Genomic DNA, 24,593 nt, shown 5'->3' on the forward strand with positions numbered 1-24,593 from the left:
AAGCTACTGTTAAAGTCCAGTGTTAAAAAACAATCAAATTTTGAATACATCAAGTAATTTTTTCATGCAAATCACACCGAATGGTCCATCACTTTTATTTATTAAATCTCCTCACCACTGTGTCAATAGATCCACAAAGAATGAGTATTTTGTCAATCTGTTCTGCCTCTGAGTTCCCCTGCAGAATAGGTGTGCGAGTGTATAGCTCTGCCATGATACACCCAGCACCCCACATGTCTATTGCCGGAGTATAGTTGCGCTCACCTGAAAACTAATACTGACTCAAAGCAATAACAACCATTGTTTGCTCCAATGGAGGAGTACAAAATAAAATATTTATAAAACAGTTATACAATTATTTGATATAGATATTTGTTTCTGACTTCCTGAAAATCGATTATTTCTGAGCACACATTTAAGCTAGCAATTTCGAACAGCCGCTTCCTTATCAGCATTTGAATCTCAATAATTTCCAGAAAAAATCTTCAACATTGCACATTTTTTGAAAAATTGCCTTATCTTATACAATATGTCCGCATTTTTTTATACAAAACGACAATTTTTACTTACAACGTAGTCTATCAATTTCGATAAACTTTAACCTGAATCGACACTTTTCAACTTCTCACTTGTAACTTGAAGTCACTTACCCAGTAGTAACTCCGGTGGTCGATACCACATTGTTACAACTCGGTTAGTGAATCTGTTGGGTTTGTCATCTCTAGGCATGGAGAAGGCTCTGGCCAATCCGAAGTCCCCTATTTTGAGATATCCATCTTGAGATATAAATATATTGGCACTTTTCATGTCTCTATGCAGGATCTTGCATAGGTGGAGGTAATGCAATCCCGCAAATAATTGACTGAGGATTCCTGAAATATAAAATATGCGTAACTTTAAAAACAAAAAAAAAAAAACATAACCGACTAAACGTCGGAAGAATTGCTCTTGAACGACTAGTGGGAGCTCTAATCAATTGCAGCCTGCTTCAGTCGGGGGGGGGGGGGGGGGAGCTTAAATGAGACTAAGAAGTTCTATAGTGGGCTTCAAATAACCACATTAGAGGTTAATATATACCACTATTAAGATTTAAAGTAAAAAATGACACCAGTTTTGGCGCACTTTTCATTTGACTTTTAGTATTAAATTGCCGCCAATTGAGTTCAGCTGCTTGAAATTGCGATTGAGAGAGAATTTTAAATCACGCGAAATGCAAAAAGTCAAGGGCGTAAAAGTCACTCGAAAAGTCAAAATTGTCAAGCAAAAATTTTGCATAAAAAACATAGCCGGTAGAATACCGGAAACGACTCGAATCGTCGTGCAAAATCATCTCTACCCTAACTTGGACAAAATCAGATTATCAAAAAAAACTAGAAATAACGAAAATAGTAGACCAATATAACATAAAAAGCGTTAAAAATTTTTCCAGTTCAGGGGTGTGGGTAGGTGCTGGTGGGGGGGGGGGGGGTGGGGGGTTGGTTGTTGGGGGCAGGTGGTGGTGGTTGGGGTTTAGGTAGGTGGGGTGGGTGGTAGGTACGTTGCGGGGGGGGGGGGGGTAGGTAGTTACGAGGGGGGGGGGAGGGGGGTAGGTACGAGGGAGGGGGGGGGGGGTAGGTTCGTTTGGGGGGGGGGGGTTAGGTACGTGGGGGGGGGGGTAGTTTTTTGGGTGGGGTAGGTAGTTAAATGGGATCAAATTTTCTCAAATTGACCTCTTCACCTTGAATTACAGACTGTTACCAATTGCTATACATTACAAACTAAGCTATTGTTAAAATCCAATGTTCGAAAACAGACGTAAACAATCAAAAACGGAGGTAAAAGCTCGAGGAGAAAGAAGTCAAAATTCAAGTCAATTGCTCTTGAACTAGGTTCAAGAGCAATTAAACATCCAAATTTATTTCTTTTATTTAACAGACATTGTTGCTAACTAGCATTAATACAGATTTTTCGTCTCGGGGCAGATCAACCCTAGGTAGCTCAGATGGCACACTTAAAGGATTAACACGTGTTCAATCTCCGAAGACATTTTCCGGGGCCGATTTTAACAAAAAGCTTATCTTACGCTACATCTTGAACTGAACTGCGTAACAAGAGTTTACTTATCTCATAATTATTTACAAAATTCTTGAAATAAGACCTCAGAGAGCACCAATACAACTTCCTATATAATTTTCAAAACATAGCTCGCAGATTGCCAGAAAATAGCCGCAATAGCTTTGTAGATATGCAGTCTTAAAAAAACAGCAAAAAAAGACATACCAATAAAATTAGTCTTTTCATTGAAGGCTGAGATGTTATATTTTTATTATGAATTTGTATAACTTATTGCTGCTTCTATTAGCTGCTCTCAAAAAAACTTCAATTGCACTCGCACACTCTCCTTATCTCTTTGAATTAATGTAAATAAAAGTCAATATCAAAGTGAGGTAAGTCACAAGTGACCAAAATTTTAATCATGCTAATGAACAAAAACTTGCTCCACTAAGAGCGAAAAATAACGTCACGCACACATTTCAGTTGAAATTGCATGAACGAATGAACAAAAAGCAGATTTGAAGTGCTTGTGACGTCACATGGTTGTGAAAACCTTGACGAAATGAGAAAAAAACATAGCAGGACAAGTCCTGATGTACAGTTGAAAGAATTTTCATTCACTAAACAGATTTCTGAAAAAAAAATCAGATGAAGAAATAAAAAAAACAGAAAATGTCAAAATGCGAACAAAAAACCACCAGCGAGAAATCGAAATTTGGTTCAAATAAAAAATTAGGCCTAGAATGAACTATGAATGGATTGGTAAAACCATTTAGAAGAAAATCCGATCCAAAAAATCGAAAAAAAGCAAAAATCAAAGTGAAATTGCTGTATATGAACAAAAACCACTACCAAGAAAGCGAATTTTTGTTCAAACACTGTTTTCTCATTCTACTTTAAAATTAGAGCAAAAAACTTTTACGCCGCAAAACCACTCGCTTTTTCGCACCACTTCCTGTTTGGGCGTGACCAAATTCACCACTCCAATTGACTTCAAAAATCATGAAAATGTGCAAACACATTTTAAAAAACATTGCCGGAAGAATTTTGCCATCAAATATTCAAGGAAGAATAGAAACGGCATTCAGAAACAAATTGAACACAAAAAACTAGAAAAACTTAAGTTTTTTTTTAATTTGAGTTATTTTAATAGTACAGGGAAACAAAATTCCTCTGCAATTAGAGCAATGAAAAGCTCGCAAATTAATGGGCAAGTCATAATAGGCTAAGAAACTTGTCTAAGATTAAAAAAAAACTGCAAAAAAATATGAAAAATGGTTTAAAATTTTACAATTTTTGTCAATTTGCCTAAGAAAAACATGATTTATACCAAGAAAGCTTTAGTAAATTGGTATCTGAATACTCCGTAAGTAACAAGCTTCTATTCAAATCCCAGTTAAAGCATTAAAACAAAAAACAGGAAAAAATCATTAAATTTCGTCTAAAAATCAGCAAAAACTGATCAAAATCCTCCAAATTAGCATCAAACTCAAATTAACTGGTTGAAACCTTCAATTCCTATCAAAACTAGCTTAAAAGGAATACAAAATCATAATCACACCTCATGACCATCAAAAGTTGGAAAAAACTGCTTTTAAAAAGCCGCACGCGAACAAAAGAATTTCGCTCGCTTAGAGAAAATTTTTTCACACATCAATTTCTCGCTCTTTCAAAAACAGCGGTATGAACAAAAAACGCTCTTTTCGCTCCGCTTTTTACTTTTGTTCAGCACCAAAATCACTCCAAATTTTTTCACGCGTTTCATTTCCCGCTTCAAAATTCACTCCAATAAAATTGATTTAAAAAAAAGGACTTCTCCAATACTTCTCTTCGAGTCGTAAAAGACAGTGCCCCAATACAATTCAAATTTTTTGAATTTTAAAAAAAAAACAAGAGAAGGCCACTAATAGCCCCAGCTATTGTTGTGCAGCTATTAAAAACAACGTCAGTCTCAAATCTTGATATCATGTCAACTGCGAGCAGCCAAAATTAAAAAGACCCTCGAAGCAAATTTTGCAAAAAATTTTATGCAACAAACCAAACTGCCCGTTTTTAAAATAGATTGATATCTCACCTTTGATTTGTGGAAATAGATTGATATCTCACCTTTGATTTGTGGTTCACTAAACTGTATGCTGGGACTAGAAAGCAAGCCAGCTAGGTCGTGGTGGCAAAACTCGAAAATGAGGTAAATATTAATCGTGTATCTATTGGCTTCGCTAGGCGCTTGCCGGCACACTTCTTTCAACTGCACAATGTTTCGGTGATTGAGTGATTTGAGGATCTTTATCTCCCTAAGAGCTGTTATTGGGAATCCTTCAGTTTCTTTTTCCATGATGATTCGCTTCATTGCAACGTACTCTGGATTGTCTGAAGAACTGGAGGCAACTTTTGCTTTGTGAACTTCTCCGAAGGTTCCTTTGCCGATTAAAGCTACTCGTGCGTACTTCTAAAACAAAATTTCTACATATATCGAAGACGTAATTACTACATACATCAAAATAAGCATAGTCGAAATCGTGAAACATAATAACTTAATAACTAAATCAAACATAAACCGGCTAACATCGGACAAATTGCTTTCGAATGACAGGCCGGGCCATTTATTCTTTTAAAACTAAAATAAGAAGTGCCCCTCTCCAACAAAGGGTTAAGAAGTGCCCCTCCCCAGCACTACGCCTTCATAAAGCATTTCTTATTCTTCAAATCCATCAATAAAATGAAAACATTACACGCAAACATCAGAAAAATCTTCCAGCAAAAAGTTCCAGTTAAATCCTTTAATTAAAAAAATTAGTTCAAGCTAGATATACTTTGAGAGAATAAGAAAGTTTTAACGTTTTAAGAGTTTAGAGCCAAAGTTCTTAAGATTATTATGAACTGATCGCTGGCTCGTTCTCTCTGAGTCTAGTGGTCGATAATTCCGAAATTCAGTATCGCAAACTGTATTGCTCCTTCGATAAAATATACTGATCTTCAACTTCAGCAATTTCCGGCTTTAGTTTATTTCTTGGTGTTGGTAAGTACATATACATTTCCGACTTAGCCCCTTAATTATTAGCATAATCACTTCACCAAGTACATAACTTCTTTTTGTTGTACTTACTAATTATACAAATTCATCGTTGCCGGACTTAAAAAGGTAAATATTGAGGCTCCCTGGAACCTAACTTAATTATTAGAAATCTGCCATTCTTCGGTTGTTTTCAATAAATATTAACAAATTAGGTTTTACAGTCCAGGACTGAAAAAAATGGCAAAATATGGCATTGAAACTTATTAATCTTAGCACTAAATTATGACTATTAAGTAATAAATATATCACGAAACAATGAGGCAGGAAATAGAAGTGTAAAAGTGAGTAATTAATGGATTCAAGGCTCTGAAACGAATTGTTGATTTCAAAGGTTTAAATCAGCGACATGGAAATAAATGGCTAGTGAAAAATAGGAAATACTACATAATTAAAATGACAGAGATACATTCAAAAAGACGGAACTTTTTTCTGAAGGTTCACATCATTCTTGGATGATGTAAAAAATCTTTCCAAAACTTAGTTGTAGTCACCAATCAGTTATTTAATTTAATGAATTTCCAATTAATGCAAGTTCGATTATTTTTTCATATCCCTAATTTTCACAGCTTTCTAAGATAAAACCACCTAAAGTTAGCCTAAAGACCGTAAGCTTAGCCTGATTTTCCTATAAAACTGACTAGTTTGATTCTCTGAGAATAGAATGGGAGAAGGCGGTTTGGGTGGTGCCGGAAAATTTGCAACAGGCCTGTCCTGTTGCTGCTGTTGGTGATGACCAGAATGTCCAAAACACAATAATTGCGTGAATCTGCAATCAAAAGCATTCAGGTAAACCTGATAGGCGGCATGATGTTAACTTAATTTCTTAAATTGTCCTGGTTTTAATTTATTTGTCCACTTTCCTTTCAGTTTTTATTTTATCAATGTTTCAAAATACTATCCTGTATATACCTTTGGGGAGTAAAAAAGCTCTTCATTGTTGAAGTAGAACTGCAAAGACTACGGACCCGTCAATTTTCACCCAATTGTGAGATGGAGTGGACATTTAACTGAAGTTTTCTTAATACCAAAAATGCTGCATAAAATTTTATTGGGGTCCTCACCAATATAACGCCCCCACCTTTCACTGATCATGGGCAAAGCATCACATCTTTTTACATCGTTTTCTTTTCATTTTCAGTGCAACCTGAGGAGAAGCACAACCATGAAGCGCCTGATCGAATAAGCGTGTTCTCTGAGCTGCTAATGAGGAGGTTATTGCACGAGCAGAGGAGCAAACTAGGTCCGCGGCATCTCTGAAGGTGGTGGACCGTACCCAGACGACGGTTGTGACATTTTATAACTTAAACAAAGCAACACATCCAATGCATATCTTAATGAATGAATTTAACGTCGGATCTTAGGGACAAACCAAAGATACTTAATGCAAAACATGCAGAAAACCACTAAAGTAAGATATGCCCTTTCCCAACACTGGGTGAACATTGGCTCGTCCGGGGCCCTCCCAGCATTCCGTCTTCATAAAGCATTTCGTATTTTACGAAACTCAAGAACAAAGAACTAAAGGAGAAAGTGGATGAGTCATACTAACATGTTCCCTTCTTCAGCAACAACTCCCATTAAAGCATGCCAATTTTTGTTCTTAGATATGACATGATGTCAGCGTAGCTGTCCGCTTTATGAGTGGAGAACTTCGATGCGCTTTGTAAGCTGTTTCGCCAGCTGCTTCAGTGCACGTAAAGGCAAGCAGACAAAACATTTAGATTGATTTCTAAAGACTGACTATTCTTTGTTCATATGTTTTTTATAGATTCGTGCTACTTCTAGACTTCGCTCACTCTTTCGGTGCGGCTTTCTGCTAGAGGGAAAAATTTCCCAAAGGCTAATCTTACAACACCACCTCTAACGAAACCACCTCTAACGAACTTAAGAAGGTAAATTTTAAGGCTCTTGGGTACGTAATTCATTTATTAAAAATCTGCCATTCTTCGGTTGCTTTCAATAAATATAAACGGATTAGGGTTTACAGGATTAGGGTTCCAAAATTTGAAAAAATCATCTCTACCAAATTTATGAAAGTAAATTTTAACGCTCTTGGGTACGTAATTTATTTATTAGAAAACTGCCATTCTTCGGTAGTTTTCAATAAATAAAAACGGATTAGCGTTCCCAATTTTAAAAAAATCATCTCTACAAAACTTAAGAAGGTAAATTTTAAGGCTTTTGGTACGTAATTTATTTATTAGAAATCTGCCATTCTTCGGTTGTTTTCAAAAAATATAAACGGATCAGGGTTTACAGGATATGGGTTCCCAATTTTATTTAAAAAAATCAAATCTACCGAACATGAAAAAGTAAATTTTAGGCTCTTGCGTACGTAATTTATTTATCAGAAATCTGCCATTCTTCAGTTGTTTTGAATAAACATAAACACATTAGGATTTACAGAACTAGGGTTCCCAATTTAAAAAAATCATCTCTACCGAACTTAAAAAGGTAAATTTTAATGCTCTTGGGTACGTAATTTATTTATTAGAAATCTGCAATTCTTCAGTTGTTTTGAAAAAACATAAGCGGATTCGGATTTACAGGATATGGGTTCCCAATTTTTTTAAAAAATCATATCTACCGAACTTAAAAAGGTAAATTTTAATGCCCTTGTAATTTATTTTAAGGTAAATTTTAATGCTTAAAAAGGTAAATTTTAATGCCAATTGTACGTAATTTATTTATTAGAAATCTGCAATTCTTCGGTTCCTTTCAATAAATATAAACAACTTAGGATTTACAGGATTATAGTTCTCAATTATAAAAATAATCATCTCTACCGAACTTAAGAAGGCAAATTTTATGTCTCTTGGGTACGTAATTTATTTATTAGAAATCTGCAACTCTTCAGTTGTTTCCAATAAATATAAACGGATTAGGTTTTACAGGATTAGGGTTCCCAATTTTAGAAAAATAATCTCTACCGAACTGAAAAAGGTAAACTTTAAGTCTCTTTTAGGTACGTAATTTATTTATTAGAAATCTGCAATTCTTCAGTTGTTTTGAAAAAAAAAACATATCTACCGAACTTAAGAAGGCAAATTTTATGTCTCTTGGGTACGTAATTTATTTAACAGAAATCTGCAACTCTTCGGTTGTTTTCAATAAATATAAACGGATTAGGTTTTACAGGATTAGGGTTCCCAATTAAAAAAAAATAATCTCTACCGAAGTGAAAAAGGTAAACTTTAAGGCTCTTTTGGGCACGTAATTTATTTATTAGAAATCTGCCATTCTTCGGCTGTTTTCAATAAATATAAACGGATCAGGGTTTACAGTCCTGGATGGAAAAAATGACCAAATACGGCCTTGAAACTTATTAATTTCAGCACTAAAATATGACTATTAATTAACATAAATATCTCGAAACAATGAGGCACAAAATAGGGATGTGACAGAGAGCAATTAATTATAATATCAAGGCTCTGAAATAAAGGGTGTCTCTTAAACGTTTACATCATAAAAAAATAAAATGGCTAGTGAAAAATAGGAAATATTACGTAATTATTACGTATTAGTTATTCCATTTAATTATTTTCCAATTAATGCAATTTCGATTAATTTTTTATATCCCTCGTTTACACAGATTTCTAATGATAAATCCATCTAACCTTCGAGACATCGAAGCAATAGGGGTATTTGAAGTACTCGATTTTCTTATAAAACTGACGACTTTGATCCTCTGAGAATTTAATGGGAGAAGGCGGTTTGGGTGGTGCCGGAAAATTTGCAACAGGCCTGGCCTGTTGCTGCTGTTGATGATGACCAGAATGTCCTAAACACAATAATTGCGTGAATCTGCAATCAAAAGCATTCAGGTAAAACTGATAGGCGGCATGATGTTAACTTAATTTCATAAATTGTCCTTGTTTTAATTATATCTGTCCACTTTCCTTTCAGTTTTTATTTTATCAATGTTTCAAAATACTATCCTGTATATACCTTTGGGAAGTAAAAAAGCTCTTCTTTGTTGAAGTAGAACTGCAAAGACTACAGACCCGTCAATCTTCACCCAATTGTGAGATGGAGTGGATATATAACTGAAGTTTTCTTAATACCAAAAATGATGCATAAAATTTTATTGGGGTCCTCACCAATATAACGCCCCCACCGTATTATGGCCTCAATATGTTGTAATTACCATGTTATAATTACCATGATTGGGTGGCCGCTTTAAGTTATGACAACAAAACTGGGGCACTATAATGGACCTTTTATTAATCATGGGCAAAGCATTTTGAGTACAGCACGAGGAAAAGTACAACCTTGCGGCGCCTGATCGAATAAGCGTGTTCTCTGAGCTGCTGATGAGGAGGTTATTGCATGAGCAGACTGCGTCCGCGGCATCTTTGAAGGCGGTGGACCGTACCCAGACGACGGTTGTGACATTTTATAACTTAAACAAAGCAACTCATATTCATTACATATCTTTATGAATAAGAATTAATTTAACATCAGATCATAGGGACAAACCAAAGATACTTAAAGTAAATTATGAAAAAACCATTAAATTAAGAAATACCCCTCTCAAGCACTGGGTAAACATTGCCTGCTCCGGGCCCTCCCAGCACTACGTATTAAAGGTCAGGTTCTCTGGTCGACAGGCGTTGCCTCTGGGACCAGCTCCATCGTGCCAATCCACATCTCAAATGATTGTGTGGAGGCCAGTGCCTGTCTAGTCTTCTTTCGAAGATGTTTAGACTGGGGCTGGACGTAACCTCTTCTGGCAGATTGTTCGTCTTTAGACGCTCGAACAGTGAAGCAGTTCCGTCTGCTTTCGACTCTTGCTTTTTTCGACATCACCTTCTGGTTTCCTCTGGAGATTCTGGCGTTAGACTCAAACAATCCGTCACTTGTACTGCTATCGTAAAAAGGGCTGGAATATTCAGTACCTTTAATCTCAATTCAAAATCCAATTCTCTCAATTGGCTGACTAATTTTGTGGCTCTCCTTTGGATATTTTCGATCACGTTGATATGTTTTCACATGTGCGGGTACCAAACTTAATTGCAATATAGTAATTGATTAAAAAAACAAGGGTACCGACCGGCCAAGGGTTTCGGACCATTCCCACGATGCTGGCGCACACGCTAGCAAAGGTCCAAACCGCGTGTCTAAACGTTACGCCTGTTATATCCACTACTATAGTATTGGATAAATCAACCACTGCAATATTACACTTTACTCTATTTCCCTTCAAATATATTTTAAAACCATCATTTCTTGTCTCATCTAGTACAATTTTACACATCAAAGATGATCTGAGCTGGAGTAAAAATATAGAAGAGCGACTCAGGAAAGCTAACAAAGTACTCTACCTCCTCAGACGAAACGTCGCAGTACAAGTTAAACCACTCATCAAACTTGGTCTTAACAAATCACTAATCCTACCCGTTTTGCTGTCAAGGCTTTACCTGCATAAACCCATCACGAAGCCAGCTACAAAACCTCGAACGCTTTCAGAAGAAAGCAGTGAAATGGAACACGGGAAACAAAAGAGTGAATTACATCAGTCAAATTCGGCTGCTCAACATTCTCCCCTTGCCTATGTTTCTCCAAGTGAACAACCTACTTCTACTTGCAAAAGTCATGCATGAAAGCTCGCACTGCATCGATCTACCTGACCTCACCAGCGCCAATGGCCGCACAAAGGAAGTCTTTCGGCTACAAAAAACAAGAACGGAAAAAGCTAAAAAACGAATTCACCTTCCCAAACTGCAGACTCGCAAACCGATTAGAGAAATATGTTGAATTTAGTAGATCTTATGGACTCAAGAATAGACTGATAAACCTAATGTGGGAGTTTATCAATAAACAATTTTGCAATAAGAACGTCACTTGGCAAACCATTTGCGACTGCCATGTATAGAGAATAAAATGGACTCTATTTTAACAACTGACGACTGGGAATAAATCAGCCCTGCAGCAAACCCGCTGCGAAACCCCAACAACAACAACAACAGCAACACCAATCCACTGGTACAGAGTTAAGCTGGTAATCAACCGTTATCAGACGGATAGTTCGAGTTCTATCTTACTGTCTCCAATGGACGTTTCCAGATACTAGTGTAACTGGTGAGACCGTGTAAAAAGCAGGTAAACAAACTTGTAAAAAATCTATTGAAAAAAGACCAGGTTAACTCTAGTAACGTTATGTTCTTTATATAATATCTTAATATTATACCTATACACAAGTTGTCTGAACTGGTTTCTAGTGACCAAATCTATATCTGTGGAGAAAGATACACAATTTACATTTTGCTGTTCTAAATGAAAAGAAAAAATATGTATACAAACTTTGAGCACACTACAAGTTAAATATAAATCTGGATTGTCATAATGTTTTGACAAACGTTCAATATATTCTTTGGCTTTTACAACATCATTACATATATAACATTCCTTTCCTTCTTAATCATCATAACATTTTTTCCATGTTTTGTTTTTTACACCTATCACACTTCATTTCAGATCTATTGCGAAAAATTATCCCTACTAAATTGCAAGATGTCTCATTCAACCAACAATAATGTCACGGGTGCTAAAACCTGCAATATCTGCAATTCAATCTTTGAAACAAGGAAATGATTCATCAAACACAATTTAAGTGATGAACCATAGCTAAGGAATATAACTAAAGATAAAGCTATACATAATACTAATACTAAAGCCAAGACTAAAACTAATACTGAAGACAACATCTATACTAGACGTAAGTATTAATGTAAAGAAAGCCTTGAAGTAATTAGAAAAAAATTGCCCTAAATACTCACTCATTTGGTCAAAATAGATAGAATGTAGAGAATGCTGTTAACTATGATAAAAATTTTAATCAAATTATCAGAGAATTTTGTTTTACTGATGAGAATGAAGATTACCTTACTGATACAGATGAAGCCAATAATAACTTATTGGAAGAAAACAAAAACTGTTACAGATTCAGACCCTTTAGGAGCTTTAAATTAAATATTACAGAAGAGTGCAAGTAGAAGAAGAGAACCAAAAGAAAAGAAGTTATTATCATGAGAATATTTTTCAACAGACTATGATATTAATGGCGCTATATGTGAAAATGGAGACTTTATTTTTTTGCTAGATAACGAAAAAGAAATGTATGAAGGTTATGATTGTGATTTCGAATTTCTTAGATTATGAAGTTTTCAAATAAAATAAACAAACTAAAGCATCTATTATCTAGATGATAAAACTCTAGAGCAAAATTAAATATCCGTGATTACAAATATAACTGTTTGTTTCCATAAGGGTTTGCTACTGATCTACTGACTATGGAAACTGAACAAGTTTTCAAATATAACAAACAAATGCTATTTAATGAAGAAGATAAATTATGTCTTGAGACTAATAACACTTGTCCTATAGGAAAAAACGATTGAATAAAAAAAATAAGAGATCACTTTCATGAAACTGATAAAAACAGAGGACCCGCATGTAACCTAAATTATAAACAACAGGTGTTCATTCCTGTTATCTCTAATAAATGCTCTGGCTATGATTTCAATCTATCATAGAGTGAACCCTTAAAACAGAATAATGATAAAAGAAAAGCAAATGATAAACATTAGCTGCTGGTAAGTCTAAGATGTTCAGTATTGGTCGTTTTAAATTCTTAGACAGTTATAATTTCTTAGCTATGCCTCTAGATCAAATGACAAAAGATAAACGGATGTACCGCTAAAACTCTATAACCATATGAATACTTTGGTCTAGATTCGTATGGTGGCTTTGCTTTAAATAGTGGCCTAGCCACTTACAATGAAGTTATAATGATGTTTAATAAGGAATATGGTTACAAAACCGGTAAAGTTTTGACTATAGAGTATTTAGAAAAGTAGGTAAACAATTAAGATTAATGTATTAAAGAATATGATAAACTGTGCATGAAATAATTCGATCCCAATCCCCAAAACTATGTAAATCTCCCCAGCTACAGTTATGATTGTTGGCTAAGATTAGATACAAAACAAAATAAACAAAGGCTAGATGATAATATTGAAACAAAGAGAGTTGGCATATGTGGTTTTATGGGTGATAGATTTGTTAGTGGTAATATTAATAACAATAGTATTAGTAGAACCAATAGTAAGAACAATAAAGAGAGCATTATAATAGCAACAGTAATAGCAATAGTAATAGCAACTGCAATAGTATTAATAGTAAAAGCAATAACATTATTAATGGTACAAAAAATGATCAAAAATCTATCTTTTACATAGATGAAATTAATCTATATGGCTGGGCAATGTTGCAAAAATTACCTTATAGGGACATTGATTACCCTGCTGCATCTCCAGGTGATATATCAAATACTCTTGATATTAGTGATCATGGCTATTATATAGTTTGTGATATTAATTAAATTCTTAAAAGTAAAGATAGAAGAGAGCATCTAGCACTGATGCCCCCTTAAAGGAAAAAAAATGATAATGAATTCTTCTCCCTATAGAGAGAGGGAGAAGAATAGAGCGACAATAGACAAATTAATTTTAGACCAAGATACTAAATTTGAACATGGTTCATTATAGAATTTTAGTGTATTATATTAACATGGGCGTAAAAGTAAAAAAACATAGACAAACCAAATTTGACCCAGATTCTATATGTAGAGACTATTCTCAAAACTATACAGAAAAAGAGCAGCAGCTAAAACTGAAGCAGAAAACAATGTCAGGAAATTTATGAACAATTCATTGTATGCAAGATTATGAATCCTCTACGCTTCATTCAAACGAAGTTTTTACATGATGAAAAAGTAATGAAAAACGTAATTAAACCGACTTTTAAGAATAAAACTGGATATAACGATCAGACCCAACTTGAATTTAGAAAAAAATAGAAAATGATTCACCAATATATGTTGGTGTCACGCTTTTAGAGTTAAGTAAATTACACATGTTTTGTGTAATCTATGAAATTTTAAAACTATTGCTTTAAGATTCATAACTACATTATATGGATACAGATAGTTTTGTACCGAGTTTCCCTGAATGTAAAATTTATGACTCCCATATGGCCTTAAGCAATTTAGATATACATGTCAAAATTATTAATAGAGTCCCAAGTAAGATCAAGCATGAATATGGAAGAAAACCCGTAAAAAAATTTTTCACTCTCTTGCCTAAGACATATAGCTTTAAAATTATAATGCTAAAGGGAAGGAATAAAGAATATTAATACCGCTAAACCTCAAGGGATTTATAATGCATTTTTGTATAACGCGGAAACAACTGTAGATGAATGCAGAATACGAACAATAGGAGATAAAATGACAACAACAAAAATAAGTGAGACTAGTTTAAACTCTTTTGCCGATAAAAGATTTTTTGTAAATAAAATTAAAAGTTATCTTCATGATAATAATTTTTATAAACTTAAAAAAATTCATAAACAAAATTAATTCCACATCTCTTAAAATATATTAAAAAAAAATTTTTTAAGAAAACTAGATTTAGATGAATTTGGAGATAGAAATCTACTATTTAATAAAAATTATTGAGTTAACTGTTAATGAGCCTCCTGAGCTAATTCTTGCAGCTTTTACTCTATAAAATGATTTGTTGTAATTATTTTAAACACAAATATGGGATAACTAGAAACATTAATAGAACTATAAATTTCAGAAAAAAAAAAACAAAAACAGTTTAGAGGAAAAACTACAAAAACAAGAATATTATGATAAAATATAAAAGTTATTTGATCCTCTAACTAAAACTACTAACGCTAATAGTGAAGAATAACTAGTTTATAGTGAACAAAATTTATCCAGAGCCAACCAAACATTAAAAGCGTTAAAAGGCATTGAAAGGATTTTCTAATTGTTGAAGTTTCCGCAAGGTATAATCTCCAACGCAAACATTCACTTGAAGCAAGGATAAGATTAAAATCCTAGCAGATATGAAGAACTAAAAAAACCAACAATCATAATTAGTGCCAATTGATGCAAATGCAAACAACTTTCAAATAAAAGGTAAGTTGTATCTATAACCTAAATTAGTATAAAAGTAAGAGATAAATATTATAATTTCTCAAAAAGTTTCTCTATGTTTGTTACTAATAAAGATGTATACAAAATAGATACAAAACGTGATGACTATAAAATAGAATGCTTTCTAAGAGTTATCGGTTACAAACGAAAAGTGAACCCTAGAAGTTAAAGAGCAACCAACAGTTATTGCAATTTTTCTAATTGGTATCGCATCTCCAAGAAAAGATTCTACTAGCGAAGAAAATGCCTACGAGACTGAAGAAAAAATTGAAGGTCGTGGATTAGTAGAAACAAACCCAAACAACCCATTAGAAAGACCAAAGCTATTTATACTAGAAACAAAAGCTGGACATGATGTTTTATACGATGAAATGTTAAGTATATCTAAACAACTGCTGTTTATAAATCTTATTACTCAAGTGCAACTAGATCATTTCATTTTTAATATGTTAAATGAGATTACCTACACTTACGTTGATGAATGAAGTTTCTGCAGAGCAATTAGACAAACCTTCAACCATGGCTGAAATCGTAACTAATGCTAATCAAAAACTATTAGCTAAAGAAGTGTTCAGTCAAATTATAACACAATATAAAAAAAAGAAATATTCCATTTTATTAAGAAGAAACTTGCTCTACCGATTTGACCGATGAATCGTTTTCAAGTAAACAGAATTTATAGATACATTCACTAAATATGCCTGGACTACACCTTTAGAGAAAAAGTTTCGTGTATCTAAAAAAAATGTTTTTAGAACAATTCTCCCAGAGAGTGGAAAACCAGAAAATTATTGGCTGGATAGAAATGGTGGTTTTTACAATGAAACATTTAAATTGTTACTTATCGTATATGAAACAGAACTGTACTCTACCTATGGTGATTGAAAGTCGGTATTTATAGAAAGACTCAATGGAACAATAAAACACATAATTAACAAACCAATGTTTATAAAAGGTGATGGTAATTGTGTAAACCTGTCAAATGAAGCTCTTTTAACATATAATAATAACATTTATATGACATTAGATAAGTCACTTGTTCATGCTTCTTATCATCTTGATAAAGTAAGATACACCATCAAGGAAACTTCTGGGTCTACCACGGACGGAATTCGTTCGCAGATTACCTCTACTGAAATTACACTTAAGTTTAAAGTCGGTGATTATGTTAGGAATGCCGACAAGCGCAACTTTTTCTCTAAAGAACATACATCTAATTGAAACAGAGAATCATTTAAAATATACCATGTACTAAAAACAACCGCCAACATAGAGAATTGGAAATATCAATGGTAAAGTAATAGGAAATAAAAAACTACAAACGGAAATTAATAAAATCTGAATTTGAATTTTAATTCAATGACAAGGTTTTTGAATCATTAAAGATGATTATTTCTGTAAACAAATGTTAAGAAATGTATTCAACCAAGAAAAACATTAATCACCAAACAGTCCATCAACAAGTACGTCTCACAAATTATTCTTAGAAGATAATGATAACATTGACCTGAAAGATACCTATAAAATTACGATTGTACATCCTCCCATAGATGGAAAAGATGTTGGTTATATAGAGCTTTGTGATAACTACTTACTGTCCTCTTCTATTAAAATTTGAATCACGACTACAATGCTACAACTAAACAAAACACAAGTCAATGATGAACTAAATAATTAGTTTATTAAATCAGCAAAGGAAGTTACAAATACAGATAAATTTTGTAATAAAGTTGCTAACGACACTATCTCTAAATATAATCAATTAAAACTAGATTTTAATACAATTAAGTTTTTTCAGAATCCTGCTTATATATAGTGGGATGATATGTTTACTCTTAGTTTGCAAGAGCTAAAAGAGGGTAGTAGGCTAATTCGAGCAAAAACTGCTGAAATTGCCTGTCAAACTAGAAAAACAATAATACAATACATAAGAGCAATAGTATTAGAAAGTAAACTAGTAGACGATAAAGAACAAGCAAGACAAGAGATGCATTATAATTTTGATTATGAAGATATAATGAAAGAGGTTGAGAGCTACTTTATTGTTAAATCAGAGCATAGTAAAAGTTTAAGCTATAGCTATGTTTATATTTTTAGATATAAATATACTTATAGCTATAGCAATGGTTATAGTTATACTTACAGTTTTAGCAATAGATATAATTATAGCTGTAGCTAAAAAACATAGCTATAATCAGACCTATTATAATAGCTGTAATCTTAACTAAAATCATAGCTAATATCATAGTTACAGTTATCGATATTATCATAGTTATAGTTATAGCTAATATCATAGTTATAGCTAATATCATAGTTATAGTTATAGATATTATCATAACTATAATCATAGTGTAGTTATAGCTATTATCAAAGCTATAATCATAGTTATTATCATAGGAATAGCTCTATTCATAGCTATAGTGAAAGCTATACGTTTTGGTTATGAAAATGGAAAAACACAACCCAGTGCACTTTACTTTATCTTAGTGGTACCCCCAACGGGTCAAAACAATACATAAATGAGCTGATAGTAAATTTTATAATAACACTAATACTGTGAAAGATATAAAAAATTACGATGCAACTAAAATTTGAAACTATAATAAAAAGTTGAAAAAATAAAACTAATACTAATACAGCTGAGATAACGGAATAGTCTTATCATCTATAGCAACAACAGGAACGAAAACATCAGTTGCATTAACTGGTAGAGGTATACCTCATTATATACCAGCAGCTTTTGCTACTGCTACTATATGTGGTTCATCGTCAAAAACAATTAATCCTAAAATAAGAAAACAAGACATTTAGTATTCACAGATGTATATTCCAACTAAACAGTTTAGTGACAAAATTAAAAAGCTGTACTTCAATTCAGTGAGATAGCATAATGACATAGATGACGATGAAAAAATATAATGAGATAGATAATGATGAATATATTGAATTAGATTGAAGTATATGAAGATTATAAGAAAGAAAAAGAAAAAAAATTAAAAATCTAAGTTAAAAAAAGGTAAAGGTAAGTAGTAATTATAATAAATTATTTAGTTTTTTTAATATTAGTTTTATTATAGTCATAGTTGTAACCGTAGTCATAGCTATAGTTATAGTTATAGTTATTGTTATAGTTCTAATTGTAGTTAAATTTATAGTTAAGCTATAGTTATAGTCTTAGCTATAGTTATAGTCATATTTTTAGTTACAACCACATCTATAGTTATGGTTTAGCTTTGTTTGCAGTCATAGCTATAGTCTTAGTCAAAGCTATAGTTGTACTCATAGTTACAGTTATGGTCATAGCTACAGGTATAATTTTAGTCATAATTACAGTCATAGCTATAGTCAGAGCCTTAGTCATAGCTCTAGTTATAGTAATAGTCATGGTGATGGGTATGGTTCAGCAATAACCCTTGTTTGTACCTAATTATAAACCTCTACCCTTCTGCACTAATTTTATACCTTCTCCATTTCTTGCAATTTTAATTAACTCGTGTATAGCGGTAAAGCCGCTCTAAAGTTCTTAATTGCAGCTGCACTATATTTTACTTGCTATTTCTGAAGCTCTAGGTTATGGGGAACTTTCTTTCCAAAATTAACTTAACCTTTACCTACTCTCTTATAGAAGTCTTTTAACCCTTCAGCTTTTATTCTTGAATCATATAATGCCGTAGATTTATTTTCTTTACATTTAGTTCAAGAGCCTTTTAACATCGTAGTTGATCTAGCTGAAATAAAACCATGGATTTTAATAGCACCACAATAATGTCTACCACAAACAAAAAATGTATTTTTTTAATTACTCATTTTTATAAATATAAAAATAATTGAATGTAAAAATTGTGACCATTTCGATCTGAAATCTAAACCTCAAAAAACTTCGCCTTTGGCTCTCCATTCTAAAACAATTCTAAGTCTAAGTCTTGAGTTGAAGGTAAAATTCTATCTGAAGAAAATGAAAGAAGAGGATATCATTTAAGCCGAAGGATTTGATAAACTAAAGTATTAATTTTACCACAATTATCAATGAAAATGCCTCACAGATAGCCAGAGTATTTGCTTTAGCTATAAATATATATAACAATAGTTAAAGTATTAGCTATCAGGAAACCTAATTCGAAGATAACTACAGCCATAACTATAACCATAACTAAAACTATCACAACAACTACGAGACTATAACATTCCGGATGTCCGGAAAGCAGTTTCACTGATTGGTCTCTACGGGACTATCGGCGAAGCCGCGTTGTCTACGACACGATATCAAAAGTCTCACTACCATCACTATTAACAATTAATAATCTTTCTAGATAGCAATAATGAATGACATACAATATCAACAACAGAACGCTGCAATGCATGCGCTCCCCTATGATCTCTTTCATATTAATTTTTGATTATTTATTTTTATTCCATAACTACTTTTAAACGTTCTATGTTTTTTATATGGTTTAATACTATCTAATAATCCATTACAATTTTTTTAAAAAATTATATTCTCCTTATAGGCTACATTATAGTTATCAGTATCATTATTAAAACTCATTCCATCTTCAGGATAGGTTACACTACCAGTCTTACAAAAACATTCAGTTACATTCATTTCATTGAATATGCTACCACCATTAGTTTTGTCATTGGCAATATTATATTCGAAAATTACATTAATATATTGATGTAATTCAAAACCATTTTTTACACCTAAATCAAACAAGAAGTAAGTAGCATTTGGTGTATACTTGTGGAAGTTTTTTAAAAAGAAACTAAATCTTACGTCATTCCGTTTTGTTTGATCTTTTCTGTACTAATATTTTATCATCATTACTAGGATCAATACAAGGCACCCACCAAGTTATATCTCTATTTTCTATTCTACAATCATTAGGTAGTTCACCAGCTCCTGCCTTAACTCTAATTATTGCTCTGTCATTAATATTTCTCTTTAGTATTAACATAAAGCCGATACTATATATTCTAGCCTATACTATACTCTAGCTAATACTCTGGCTAATACTATAGCTTTTATTATAGCTAAGGTATGATTTCAACAGAAAAAACGAATGACAACTTGATTTTGTATGAACAAGAATACAGAAAGGATATATAAGGATACAAAAAGCTTTAACTACGACTAAAGAAAGAAATACACTTAACTTTAACAGAATGGTAAAGTCAACAGAAAGATTTAATTTTAGCGAGTTTCTCTTTAATTCAACAGAATTGGGGTCCATTTGATCATCAGTTTATAAATCAGAGTTTAATGTAAGTAAAAGGAACAATAATTTTTATATGCTAGTGTCGACTTAGAAGGCGAAGCATGGTCGAAGACCAAAAACGGCGTTCCTTCACCTTCGAAGTCAAACAAAATTAAAATTAATACTGGAATTATATCAACTATTATACCTGGAGGATAAAAATTGGCTGATATAGCAGAATTGATAAAAGAAAAGAACTGAAGTTAATTTTACAGCCGAAGAACATAAAAATACAGTGAAATGTAAAATGGAAATAAAATGGGGTGTATTTAGTTTTGATGTAGAAAAATCAATAGCAGCATTACAAGGATTTCGAAAATAATGTATATAGAGCACGTAAGTATAGATCTCAAAAACTTATCGATATATTATGGGTCTTACTATTATTACGTTCAATGTAATGTGATATCTGTTGTTAAAGAAAGTTTTAATGATACAGACATACTATTTATTTTTCATCTAATAGAACCAACGGGTTACATGATAACCATTATAACCACTGATGTACTAAATCAAAATGTCCCAAAAGAACAAACAGAATATATAGAGTTTCATATTAAAGATGAGCAAGATAGATCAATTCATTTTAATGGTGATGATTTTAGTTTTACTTTACACTTAGTCATAGCTATAGCTATAGTTATAATCATAGCTATAGATACAGTTTTAGTTTTAGTTATCTGATAAGCAGGTAGGTCACCGACCAGCCGCTTCTTGGGTTCCCTGATAGCTATAGCCATAGTCTTAGCTATATATAGTTGAAATCTCGGCTATGGATATAGTCATAGCCATAGATATAGATATTACCTGAGGCTAAACTATGAAACTTATCTACGCCAATTGATTTAATTAGGAACTTGATTATTTCTTGATGTTTTCCCTTCGGATCTAGTTTCTCATTTTCTTTTAGTTTTACTAATTGTTAGTAGGCTTTTCTCTGCAACGGTGACAAATTAGTGCGATCCGGGTATGTTTCAGGTTTTAGAAATCGCTGTTTTTTATATTTGTCAGCCAATTTTAGGGGCTTTGCTTTCTTTTGGAATTTCTAACAGTTGGACTAAATTGTTTATTGCAAAGAAACTTTTCTTTATTTCTTCTAAATTTTGTCAATGTTCAGGTCTACTCATATTGAAATTGAGACTGGCAACGCGTTAGCAATAAAAATTGGCATTTCTTTTTTTCATTTTTTGATTGCCATTTCATTTTCAATAGTGTTTAGTAAGGTTCACGTTTCAGTCTGATTTAGGTATGTTGTATCAAAAATATTGCGTCCAGCTGATTGGTAGTCTCTTTAAATTCTTTGTTCAGCTTGGCATTTTAATATTGTTTTAACCTAATTCTTTTCGTTTTCGCGAGTGATATTCTCTCTGTCCAAATGCTATTGCCTACAATACCAATAGTTTTTGTCAATCTTTCACACATGTCAGTTGACATATTTGACCAAGACTATCGTAATGGAAAAAAATATCTTAAAGTTGATATCAACTGTGCAAAGTTTAATACTGCATAACCTATATCATTTATAAATTGTTTAATTATTCGAAGCTAAGCACGGATTCGATCATTGACTTAGGAAAAAAACATTTTTTGTTATCCATAAGTTCTCGAAGTAAAGTTAAGGGCTAGTTGATGCACTGGTACATTGTGTTCCAATTGCACGCAATGGTGTGCCTGCGAACTGTCAAACTTTGTCAGTAGTTTTTTTGCTCTAGATCACTCACATTAGAGGTTGGTAAATTTTCATTCGAATAATTTCTTTTACACAGGTGCTTCGCAAGTCATATAACAGTCTAAGTCTTACCTTTTCTTTCTTGCAAAAGGACGGCTACTTTTATTTCAGTTAACCCTAGATTGTTATTGGCTAGTATTAAAACATTAATGCTAGTTCTATTAGCTGATTGCATCTCAAAAGAATCTTTTTTCAAGGACTTTGCGCATAATTGATATGATTCTTTTTTGTGCTAACTTTGTTTTTAAATCGGTGTTGTGACCTACGTCAAGCTTGTGTTTTGTAGAACCATTACTAAAATCACCCATTTCTCCTATTATTCTTTTTTTTCTCATCCCAAGGAATTTTAATTAGGAGTTTGATTATGTCTTGATATTTGCCAATCGGGTCTAGTTTCTCCTTTTCTTTCTGTTTTATAATTGTTAGTAGGTTTTAATCTGCAATGGTGACGAGTTAGTGGGAACCGGGTATGTTTCAAGTTTTAGAAATTGCTGTTTTTTTTATATTTGTGTGACAATTTTAGGGGCTTTGCTTTCTTTTGGAGTCTCTAACAGTTGGACTAAAACGTTTATTGTTAGGCAACTTTTGTTTATTTTTTCTACATTTGTCAGTGTTTAGGTCTACTCTTAGTGAAATTGAGACTGGTAACGCGTTAGCAACAAAATTAGCAAATCTTTTTCATTTTTTGATTGTTATTCGATTTTCACTAAAGTTTAGTAAGGTTCAAGTTTCAGTCTGATTTAGGTATGTTGTATCAAAAAAACTGCGTCCAGCTGATTGGTAGTCTCTTTAAGTTCTTTGATCAGCTTGGCATTTTAATTTTGTTTTAACCCACTTCTTTTTGTTTTCGCGGGTGATATTCTCTCTGACCAAATGCTATTGCCTACAATACTAATAGTTTTTGTCAATCTTTCACACCTGTCGGTTGACATATTTGATCAAGACTATCGTAAAGGAAAAAAATATCTTATAGTTGATACCAACTGTGCAAAGTTTAATACTGCATAACCTATATCATTTATAAATTGTTTAATTATTCGAAGCTAAGCACGGATTCGATCATTGACTTAAGAAAAAAAACACTTTTTTGTTATCCATAAGTTCTCGAAGTAAAGTTAAGAGCTAGTTATTGCACTGGTACATTGTGTTCCAACTGCACGCAATGGCGTGCCTGCGAACTGTAAACTTTTGTCAGGAGTTTTTTTGCTCTAGATCACTCACATTAGAGGTTGGTAAATTTTCATTCGAATAATTTCTTTTACACAGGTGCTTCGCAAGTCATACAACAGTCTTAGTCTTCCAATTTTTTTCTTGCAAAAGGACTGCTACTTTTCTTTCAGTTAACTCTAGAATGTTATTGGCTAGTATTAAAACATTAATGCTAGTTCTATTAGCTGGTTGCATCTCAAATGAATCTTTTTTCAAGGACTTTGCGCATAATTGATATGATTCTTTTTTGTATTGACTTTGTTTTTAAATCTTTGTTTTGACTGACGTCAAGTCTGTGTTCTGTGTTTTCTTGATTTTTTCGTTTTGTCTTTCTAATTATCTTGCTAATTCTGCTCTTCTTTTTTTCTTTGATTGCTGTTTTTGACTGTTTTAAACAATTTTCAAACATTTTTTTAAAACGAAAACAAAAAAATTAATCGTTGATATTAATGATGATACACAATTAAACGCTAAAATTCCTGCAATTTCAATCATGAAAAGTAGGAGAACACGGTTTCGATTCTGTTGTAAAAGGTTTATGTTACATTTTTTATTAACTTTTTCGTCAGTTTTGAAAAACTTGTTTCACTCGGCAGTGGTCATTTGCTGAAAACATAGTTTCTTTGAAATGGCGACGATCTGTAGTCCTGAAATATGATATGGTTAGTTCTATCATTTATGCGATAGTTAGCACTGTGGAAATCAATTAGTTGCTCAAATTTTTTCTTGTCATCTTTGATGTAGGCAAAAATATTGAGTAAAAATTGATGCTAGATGCGTTGGTCCACGACCAAACTTTTTTGATGAGAGCAGTTCAGACTAAAACTTTAAAGATGCGCACAAAAATACAGTTTTCAGACCCCAGCTCATCTGCCCTTCCAGAAATTGAAACAAATTTTTCTATAAACCAATGAAGAAAAGGCTTGTGAAATCAGGATGAAAATGAACAATGCAATCTAATAAAGGTTTAAGAGATTTTATAGTGAACTCAGTTCTATTTTTTTGATTGTTTTGATACCTAAAGTCATCTTTTTTAAAGTTTTTTGCTTGGCTTTCAAATTCAAAGTCAAGGGTAATTCCGATGTAATTGTTTTGTTAGTGATCATTTTATCTTTTGGTTATCCATTTCAATTGTTTTCGATAAGTTGTGACGTTCCTCATTAAGTTTGCAGAAAAAAATGTAATCGGATTTGGTAGCACATACCATTAGCTCCTTTGACTTGAAAAACAAATGTGTTTTGTCATATCTTTGCTCTTGAAATTACTTTGCAGTTTCACTTG

At 32.7% G+C, this 24,593-nt stretch overlaps 1 protein-coding gene across 2 annotated transcripts in view; it reads right to left on the bottom strand.

Moving 5' to 3' along the window:
* The window catches only part of LOC142337798 (cyclin-dependent kinase 9-like), a 209,603-nt gene that overhangs the window by 9,707 nt on the left and 175,303 nt on the right, over nucleotides 1-24,593 (bottom strand). The window contains exons 1-6 of one of the 2 annotated variants that reach the window (XM_075387318.1): nucleotides 9,639-9,665; nucleotides 9,382-9,512; nucleotides 8,728-8,891; nucleotides 4,141-4,483; nucleotides 651-872; nucleotides 116-264 (exon numbers count right to left, since the gene is read on the bottom strand). In XM_075387318.1, coding sequence (XP_075243433.1) covers nucleotides 116-264; nucleotides 651-872; nucleotides 4,141-4,483; nucleotides 8,728-8,891; nucleotides 9,382-9,505 — 1,002 coding nt within the window. In that variant the 5' untranslated portion in view covers nucleotides 9,506-9,512; nucleotides 9,639-9,665. Of the gene's footprint in view, nucleotides 1-115; nucleotides 265-650; nucleotides 873-4,140; nucleotides 4,484-8,727; nucleotides 8,892-9,381; nucleotides 9,513-9,638; nucleotides 9,666-24,593 lie in introns of those variants that run through there. The other variant, XM_075387317.1, reaches the window with a different exon arrangement.

Source organism: Convolutriloba macropyga, chromosome 4 (assembly GCF_964194025.1).
Source record: "Convolutriloba macropyga chromosome 4, txConMacr16.3, whole genome shotgun sequence".
NCBI classification, from domain to species: domain Eukaryota; kingdom Metazoa; phylum Xenacoelomorpha; order Acoela; family Convolutidae; genus Convolutriloba; species Convolutriloba macropyga.